At 38.8% G+C, this 10,368-nt stretch overlaps 1 protein-coding gene across 1 annotated transcript in view; it reads left to right on the top strand.

Moving 5' to 3' along the window:
• The first annotated feature begins 551 nt into the window (after window positions 1-551).
• The window catches only part of smad7 (SMAD family member 7), a 29,295-nt gene continuing 19,478 nt past the window's right edge, over window positions 552-10,368 (top strand). The window contains 3 exon segments of the mRNA NM_175082.3: window positions 552-1,141; window positions 2,055-2,108; window positions 7,314-7,385. Coding sequence (NP_778257.2) covers window positions 688-1,141; window positions 2,055-2,108; window positions 7,314-7,385 — 580 coding nt within the window. The 5' untranslated portion in view covers window positions 552-687.

The raw sequence follows: 10,368 nt of genomic DNA, 5'->3' as shown, positions 1-10,368 counted from the left end.
TTCCTGCCTGTTCTTTCTTTTTTTTTAAAGCGACAGGGTGTCTAGACAATCACATGACCTGCGGCGCGCCAATGAGAGACACGGAGACGCGGAGAGAGAGGGACACACACACACACACAGGCGTCTGATCTTCATCTCCTCCTCAGTCCTTCAGTTCTTCATCGACTCTTCTGCGTCTCGCACTAGGAAACTTCCCGCATTACCGATCACCGGGACACGGATTTTTTTGTGGTGGATATTTCAAACGCAAACCTGTTTTTTTTTTCGAATCGCCGTCGAGGAGAGCGACAGATTTTCCTCAGCGGGTCTGATGTGGATTTAACGATTTAACGTGTCGGTTTGTGCTGCAGATTTGATGCCAGACCGAGAAAACGGTTATTAATCCCGAATGTGAGATCGCGGATGGTCGCTGTGGATTAACGAACTTGTGGATCGATGATTGCGCACTCGGTGTGACCGCGATTCGAGGTCGTTTCATTTCCAGACAGTCGCACAGTTTTTTTGGATTCCGCGTCGGTTGGTTTGGTGAAATATTAAAGTCTGGCGTATGAAACAGATCGCGTGCGCTTCTCCTGCTCGCCGTTTCTCCGCCGTCTGCTCTGCGCCTGTGGATTCGGACCTCCGGATCTTCATGACTTGCGGACAAAATGGCCGTTTTGTAGCCGGGGAACCCTCTTGTCGTCCCGCATGTTCAGGACCAAACGATCGGGGCTCGTCCGGCGACTCTGGAGGAGCCGCGCGCCCGTGGAGGGTGAGGGGGACGCGGACACTGGTACGCGCGGCGGCACCGCAGGCTGCTGCCTGGCCAGTAAGCCGAACCCCGGCACCGAGGCCGAACTAAAAGCGCTGACATACTCGATCCTGAAGAAGATCAAGGAGAAGCAGCTGGAGGTGCTTTTACAGGCGGTCGAATCCCGGGGGGGAGCGCGGAGCCCCTGCCTCCTCCTGCCCGGGAAAGCGGACGCCAGGCTGGGTCAACAGTCGTACCCGCTGCCGTTGCTGCTCTACAAGGTGTTTCGGTGGCCGGACCTCCGGCACTCCTCGGAATTAAAGAGACTTTCGTGCTGTGAATCTTATGGGAAAATCAACCCGGAGCTCGTGTGCTGCAACCCGCATCATATGAGCAGACTCTGCGAGCTCGGTATGAACATCAATCTGCTCACATTCACCACTGATGTTGATGTATAACACTGTGATAATGTGCTAAATATGTCTCTTGAACACAAATCTTGGTTTCTTTTGGCTTTGGTGCTTATGTAGGATTGTAATAACGTTCGTATAAGCTGTGGTATCTAATTACAGGTCCGTATAGAACAGAGAACACTGGGGGATTTGAACTCAAACTGTTCTGGCCATTGTGAAAGGCTCTTATGGTGCTTATGTAGCATTATAATGACACACATGTAGGTTATTGTAAAATCTACTAGGTGAGAATAACCTCAAGCTTCCTGCTAAACATCAATGTTGGCTCATGAATGCAGCACTTCAGGCTCCAGTGTGTCTGACATACTTCTTGTTTACTAAAAATGCTCAAATAGAATGACGATGATAGTATATTTGCGTTAGACATATTAAAACAGACATCAAGAGTGTGTTTGTTGACTTGGAGAAAACATATGTAAGTTATTTTAGCATATATAACAATGTTAGACACATTTAGGCTTTATTAATCTACCTTACTATTTAATCAAATCAAACAAGCCATTAGCATCAGGAATCAGCTGGTTCTGATTAAAATTATTATTCTCCGAGTGATGAATGTTGTGTTTCCATGTGGAGAAATGCAACAGACTTTTCAGCTGGACCTCCAGTCTGTGGTTGTTCATGTGAAACCCGCCGGAGGCCCCAGTGTTCAGTGAAGTTAGTTTGTGTGTGTGTGCGTGTTTGTGTGTGTGTGTGTGTGGAGTCTGGCGCCAGGCGGCCGTGTGTTTATCAGAGCTGTCCTGCCTCTAACCCTCAGCACTACACAAACACTTTTCCCAGAGAATGCCAGGCCTTATCATCAGCCCACATCTCCACTCACGGCCTCTCTCTCTCTCTTTCTTCTCTTCCAGAATCCCCCCCACCCCCGTACTCAAGATATCCCACCGATTTTCTTAAACCACCTGGTAAGTTGAAGTTTCATCTTAAATTTAAGCAGATGTCTGAAGCCTCTCAAAAGTTTGGTTTGAGTTGAAATGCAATGCAAATTTTTTTTGTTGTTATGTTTACTATGAAAATACCATGTTCTTGTGAAATAGTATGTGAATTAGCCAGTTTAATTCTACATTTAAAGCATACTTTTAGTTTTAATATTACTCGCAGTGAAGGTTTTTTTAAAGATGTTATCACAATGTTTTAACACCATTTATTTACACTACTTTAAATGTAAAAGGTCTTAGTAGTAAATTTTAAGCAGTTTAAAAATTGAGATAAATAATGATTTGTGGTTATTTACAGTGGTAACATCATTCTAATAGTTTTTGCACACGACTAAAGTTGAAGTTTCAGCTAAAAAATGAGGTTTATGTTGTTGTTTTTTTAGTATGGAGGTTTAGTTTGAGTTTGAGATCAATTGCAGTAAATGTTTTAGTTTTACTATAGTATTCCAAGCATTTCACCTATTTTTAAAACACCCTATAATTTACCCTATAATAACTTTTATTTCTAGTTTAAGTAGAAGCTTGTTTTTGTTTTAAGTTCGCAATGCTAATACCATGGTATTGTTACCATTTAAATCCCATCCAACTAGCTTTCTTGTAAGTTGATGCTTTATCTTAAATGTATGCAGGCGCTGTTGAATCTCCTAAAAGCTTATCTTGAGTTCTTGAACATCATTAGCAAAGTGTTTTTAGACATATGCAATCAGAAAACCGGGATTCACTTATTTAATTACCATCCCAACAATTTTTTAATTAAAATTTAACCCAATATGGATGCTTCATGAGTCAGTTTGAGTTAGAAATCACTGGCATTTGCTAAAGTAATAGCTTGATGCAAATATAATAGTCATGAGTACTGTATTCCTTTAGTACTGTAAATTACTTAATGTAAACAGTAAGCAATCTTAGTAGTAAGTTTTAAGCAGTTGAAAATTGATAGAAGTAATAATTTGGGGGCATTTACAGTGGTAATAAATGGTAAAATCATTCTAATCATTTTCTGACACAACTTAAGTTGAAGTTTCAGCCAGAAAATGAGGTTTATGTTGTTTTCTTTTTAGTTTGGAGGTTTAGTTTGAGCTCAAAATCATTGGCAGTAAATGTCTACTATGGTATTCCTACCATTCCACCTATATTTTTAAAACTCCCTATAATTTGAACTTTAATTTCAAGCTTAAGCAGAAGCTCTTTGTTTTTGTTTTAAATGTGTAATGCTAATACGATGGTATTCTTACCATTTAAATACCATCCAACTAGCTTTCTTGTAAATTGATGCTGTATCCTAAATACAACTGCACATGTTGTTGAATCTCTTAAAAGCTTATCTTGAGTTCTTGACAATCATTAGCAAAGTGTTTTTGGACATGTGTACACTCATTTAATTACCATCCCAACAATTTTTAAACTGAAATTTAGAGCGATGTGGATGCTTCATAAGTCAGCTTAAGTTGGAAATCACTTGCATTTGAGGTTTTCAGACATTTGCTATAGTAATAGCTTGATGCAAATATAATGGTCATGAGTACTGTATTCTTTTAGTACCATGCTAAATGCAATGATAATGAAATTACACCGTGTGGTGAATTGTACAATGTTTGATAGGTCGTTTAGACATTGCACTGTGGTATAAAAAATAGTAATCATTTTATGGTGTATATTTTATATGTACACAAACTTTACTATATGTGGTACAGATTGAATAACATATTCAAATAACTGCACAGTGCTAGTGATTAAAAGTATGTTGCAGTTGAAAATGAATATAGCGTGATGTTATATTGAAGCAAATGCTACTTTCCTCCGTCTAAATGTTTGTGCGTGGAGTAGATGAAGAGTTCGGAAACCGAGAGCTGATTTATCTGCCAAATGAATCTTGAGGTTTTGGGAGTGCCGCTTTGCGTCTTTCCTCTGAGCGTTTGCTCTCTTTCTTACCCATAATGCTCATAAGTATGTCCTGTATATTGGCTTCAGATAAGCATGTTGTGTTTGGCAGCGTCCCGGATGAGGTTTCCTGCCGATGGCCCTCGTAAAGATCCTTCTCAATCCCGGCCAAAAACTCCTCACGTCTTTTTGAGTTGAACAGTATCGCTTACCCAGAACACGCTTGAGAAATCCAGCCCAGAACGCTGGGCTGTTTCGAAATCTTTCCACGATTAATTTTTTGGTGATGTTTATAGTGCGAGTGACTTGGTGTGGGAACGACTCAACGCTGGCTCTCCATCTTTGAGTCATTCTTCTTTTATGAATCAGTTTGGGGTTTCGGAGCGACTGAGAGAGAAAGCAAGAATGTGAACGAGAACAGGCGCCGTGGTGGAGGACAGGAAAGCCAGTTTGGGGAGGACATTTCCTGTGAGGACACACACACACACACATTTAAACACACACACACTCATCCATTAACTCTTGGACGAGAGACAGAGAACAATAGAAGACGGGTGAAAGAGAGAGTGATGCTGAACGTTTGGAGGAAGTTATTTGTCGCTTGTGTTTGAGCGACTGCGTCTCGTTGATAACGTCAGGTACTGTCACACACACACACATATATGTATCTGTCTGTGTGGTAACTGTGACACATTTGCGCATTGTTGTCGGCTAGGTGCGACAAAACAGCCGTTGATGTGAGGTCATTTGCATATCAATGGCTTTAAGCTCTTAATCGAGGAGACGCGACTGAGAAAAAGAAACATTCGCACTTGTAATGACAGACAAAAAGTCGTGTCAAGAGCTAGTCAAATGTGGTTGACTGTGGTTGTTTCTGTGCACACACACACACACACACAAACACACACACACACACACACACACACACACACACACACACAGTGATTTACACATTTTTAATCAGCTTTTACCTTCATCGTTTTGGGAAGTGCTGTTGATGCCAATTTCTTACATTACCTTACATGTAAACAATCTTAGTAGTGCAGTTTGAGCAGTTTGAGAATTGAAATAAATAATGATTTGGGGGCATTTAAAGCGGTAATATATAGTAAAACCATTCTAATCATTTTCTGACACAACTTAAGTTGAAGTCTTTCTTGTGTTTTTTTCTTCTTTAATTTGGGTTTAAGATCACTTGCAGTAGATGTTTTTAGACATTTACTGGGGTATTTTTACCTATCTTTAAAAACTCCCTATAATTTGAAGTTGGTAATACCATGGTATTTTTACCATTTAAATACTATCCCACTAGTTTTCTTGTAAGTTGTCTTGTAAGTTTCTATGTACACACAGTGATTTACACGTATTGAATCTGCTTTAACTGTCATTGTTTTGAGAAGTACTGTTAACACCAATTTATTACAATAAATGTAAACAGTCTTAGTAGTAAATTTGAGCAGTTCGATTATTAATATAAATAATGATTAGGGGGATTTACAGCGGTAAAACATGATAATGCCATTTTTATAATTTTCAGACACAACTTAATAAGTTGAAAATTAAGATGAGCTGTATGTGGGGGGTTTTAGTTTGCATTAAGATCACTTGCAGTAAATGTTTTTGACTTTTACTATAGTATTCTTACCACTTGAAGTTTCATTTTATGCAGAAGCTTTTTTTTGTTGTTGTTTTGAAAAACTTGCAGTGGTAATAACATGACATTCTTACCATTTAAATACCATCCCACTAGTTTTCTTGTGTGTATGTACACAGTGATTTACACATTTTTATTCTGTCATTGTTTATTGGAGGCAGACCGAGTGAATGGCTGGAGCTGGACAGTATCAAAGATTCTGTTATAAAAACGGCTTGTTTTTTTGCCCCCTGGAAAATGAATCATGAGGTGTTTGAAGCTCCTGCTTGATCCCTCATTTTTCCTCTCCCTCCCTCGGTCTGTCTTTGCGGTGAGGTTCAGGTTTGACCGTGTGTCTCATTAGACTGACCACAGCTCAGGGAAAGCGTCCAACTCTGAAACCTGCTTCCGAAAGTGACACCAATTCACACTCACAATGGGCTTTTAAAACTCTTTTTCAGGAAATACCATCTACTAATGCTTACTAATGAACTTAAAATGGCATTGTGCATATAAGTGGACTGTTTACTGCTTAGGAATTCATTAATTGGGAATGATTTTAGAAAACATATAAGATATTACCATAGTAAATGTCCTAAAACGTAATAAAATAGACTTAAGTAGCTTTAGTGCAAGGGTTAAACTCTTCTAATATGTATACCTACAAGTGTCAGTAATCTTAAAATTATTTAAGATGTATTGGTGCTTATCAATGTAAAGACATTGAAATGGTTTGTTTAGTCTTGTTAAAGTCTTTTTAAATGCTAACGCTAACTTAAGTGCTTTTAATTTTTAATGTTTTTGTCAGCAGTTTCTAAACTTGCTAGCTAAACTGCTCTTGAATCATATATGATGATTTTGTTTAGCATTTTAGCTCTTCGTAGTTCATGTATAAGCCCTGAAATGAATGCAGTATTTACTAAGAAATTATTATAGATCCAATTTCTATTCCAGTGTCAGCTAGCTTTTAGCTACTTGAACCTACATTTTCTGATCTTCTGTTAGCAATGGCTAAAGAGGAACAGACTGAGGCTAACACAAACTCACTAATCACCTCTTAACTTAGCATTAGTCTCGTCTTTTAGCCATTTAGACCTAGATTCTGATGTTTGCCGTTAGCACAAGGTTAATCCGCTTCGAATTGAATCTACAATTTTGTTTTTATCATGAGCTAACATTATAATTAGCATTGGCTTTCATTGAGGGCTAATGCACTTTCTCCTGCAGTAGTTTAGCGTTAAGTAAACGTGACATTGGTGCAGAACATATGGAGACAATATTCCCGGCTGGTTTATTAAAGGGTTAACATGAAAGAGGGAGCGACGGGGTGTTTTTCCTGTCTGCTCGCACGCCAATTAGAAAATTTACTGTACACAGTTTTTCAAGGCTGCAGCTATTTCCTGACTAGCTCGTTGTTTTGGGCTTGATGGAGTGTATCCTGCTAAACTGTGTATTCCTATTACAGCACTCCCGCTCTCGCTCGCTTGCTAGCGTTCTTGGCTAAAGCGTTGTTTATTTAGCATGACGGAAAAAGGCGATGGAATGAGCGAGCGTGCGCTGGATTTAAACCATTTCCACTAAAATGAAGGCTGTGTGTAAGTAAAGGTTGAGTGTTTAACACTGTGATTGACAGCTGTCACTCTTGTGTTTCTCCGCAGATTCTCCAGGTTCTGTGCCTGCTTCCACTGAAACTGGAGGAACGGCATATTCAGCCCCTATGGGGTTTTCAGGTAAGAGCTGCAGACCATTTTTTATCTTTCAGTAGATGCTCTGCTATTGAAAGTCCATCTAAATATGCAAAAATAGTTTATAATAAGGAAGTGAGGGCTGGAGGTTTGTTTTTAAAGGAGAGATTTTCCGCTAAAGATTGCTAAATGTGTCAAAGAGATCATAAAATGACACATTTTTACTTCCGTAATGCACATTCCTGCACATCATTCCAATGAAAAGACGTTTGTTATTGTAATCTGTCATCAGAAAGGCTGTAACCTGCATCTAAAGTACTTTCCTGATCCACTGATATCGTCATGTCGGATGAGGGATGCTAACTAGTTCTCAGCTTTACTTTACTGTACTGATATTTCATGCATTGGTGTTTTTAGTATTATAAATTGAAGGGTTGCATGGTTTACCGGTACTATGGTAATATCGCGATACTATGGCTCCAAAATACTGGCGGTGCCACTGTAGTTTGTAAACGGTAGTATCGTCATTAACGGTGTATTTACGATAAATAGTGTCGTATGAGGGAAAAGTCACTAAAATGCGCACATGTTTGTGCAACAATGAACCATTTTATTTTAATAGTTTGTGGAGCCCTTTAAAGTTGCAAAACTGTGTAGAATTCCCGCCTTTTATTGTAGCCTATTGCACGTTTTCTAACGCTTCAGTTCAAACACACATCGGTTCATTTCTGCTCCTGTTAATATGATTTAGTAGCTACAAAAATTGTGACAATCTTTTAAAAAGAACGATTTACAAAGTGAAGTGTTTAATTACTTTGGATTGTTAACTGATAAGGCTGGTAAAAAAATAGTTATACAACCCAAAAATAGCAACAGGAAACATGGAAACTATTTTTGACCGCTTATTATAGCTTAATTTTGTTGGGAAAAAATTTTTCGTTTGGTATCCGCTTGTGAAGTGGTGATGTGTTGGTGATGTATGCAATACTGTTTCCGGGTCCAAGCCGCCACTCATTTGAGTTGAGAAATCATTCGTTTACGATCACTTTTTATTCATATCACACATTAAAGTAAATTTTATATAAAGTCATAGTGTACACAACAATCTCTGGGCTTGCTGCATCACAAATACCGAAATGTTAACAATTTATAGAAAAATGAATAACTCTTTGGCCATCGAATATTAGGCATGGACATATATACTGCGATCGTGATTTTCGAAAGTATTAAATCGCTTTGTATACGTTTATTAATAGCATTTCACGAGTCTCCCCATGTAGTTGAATAGAACGATTGGGCCCGGAAGATGCTTCGCGTGACGTCACACTAAACAAGCAGCTAATTTGTATCTTTATTTCAATGTATTTTTTGTTGGTTGGTTATCTACAAAATAAACAATCGAATAAATACGTTTTTAGTGAAGTGACATGTAAATAACACTTTTTGTCCCTAAGGGAATTATGAATTAAATTCAAGTAGGCCTATTATACCATAAAACATAGTATTTCTGATCATTTTCCTTATAATTTGAGTTATGAATTAGAGCATCGCTATACTATTTGGTATCATGATTCTTCAGCTGGTAATAGTGTCGTAAGATTTATTAATGGCATCGCGACAACCCTAATATATAGTATTGTTGTTAATTATTTTGGTCTCACTTTATGTTAATGTAGAGTTCATGCTATTGACAAGCTATTAACTAATACGTTTAGCTCAATACTGATTAGCTTCTCATTAATAGTTAGTAAGGTATTAATTGGGTTTAGGTTTGGGCTTTGGGTAGGACTTGGAATGAAAAATAAGAGCATACTTGATAGTGCTAATAAACTGTTAATATCTTAACAATAGACAGGTAATAAGCCGGTAGTAAATGGTGTGAATTGTTACTTCAACTAAAATCTTAGCATCATTTTTTTCATGTGTTGTTTTTAGTTTATTAAGCGTTTCGTTTATTTATTTAATTTATTTTTAAGGTCATTTTAGTACATTCATTTGCCGATTTAGCTTCAACAATAGAAAAAAAACACAGATTTTACATTGACTTTTGTCTAAACAAGGTTATATCAGTGTGTGTGTGTGATCCGCACAAGCCTGCTGGAGTGTGTCATCCTGAGCTCTGAGTTGTGTGTTTGTGTTTTCTGCGAGAGAGAGGGATTGGTTTGGTTGAGTTTGGTTAGGCAGAGTTCCTGCGTACAGATGTTTCTCATTACAGCGACTTTAAAGAGTTTTTATGATGGTGTTTAATTCTGCGCTGGGCGGAGTGTGTGTGTGTGTGTGTGTGTGTGTGTGTGAAGGGTCTTTAGATGGCTTCTCAGATAAGATCGGCTAAATGATGGAAGCTTTACATAAACACATGTTAGAACTCCAGCACTCAGAGCGCTGTGTGTGTGGGTGTGTGTGTGTGTGTGTGTGTGTGTGGGTGTGTGTCACTCCCTTTCACTGGCCTCCATTTGTTTCATGTTTATGTGTGTTTGTATGTTGTATTCCTTAAACTGTGTGGAGCAAATGTCCCCACAAGTATAGCAATACAAGTAAATTTTGAGTCTTTTTTTGGTCTCCGTGAGGAAAACGGCTCCTATATCCGAGAGAATGAAGTAGTTTGAAGGTGTAAAACTGCAGATTGTTTCCTGTTAGGGTTGGTTTTGAGGTAGATGGAGAGGATATACAGTCTGTACAGTAGAAACATCGTTATAGCTATGAGAAGTCCCCATAAAGATAGCTGTGCTAGTGTGTGTGTGGGATAAAAGATTGTCCTCTTGTGTCTTAAACAAACACTTGACTGATATGTGAGCCTGCGACCGTGTTCGTCCTCTCGCTGCTGAGGTGTGTGTATGTGTGTGTTTTCTTCTGGAAAGAGTGAATGGAGCTCAGAGAGGGAAAGAGGGATGAAGGAAAAGGAAGAAAAGTGGGACTCACAGGAAACGAGCGTCTCTCTGACCTTCTCATTCACTCGCTCTGCTCTTTTCATCGTCTGTTATTTAGAGAGAGAGCGAGAGAGAGAGAGAGAGAGAGAGAGAGAGAGAGA

The sequence above is a fragment of the Danio rerio genome, chromosome 21 (genome assembly GCF_052040795.2).
Source record: "Danio rerio strain M-AB ecotype USA chromosome 21, GRCz13ab, whole genome shotgun sequence".
Classification (NCBI taxonomy): domain Eukaryota; kingdom Metazoa; phylum Chordata; class Actinopteri; order Cypriniformes; family Danionidae; genus Danio; species Danio rerio.
Note: the sequence above shows the minus strand (reverse complement) of the source record. Positions and strands in the feature narration are given on the sequence as shown.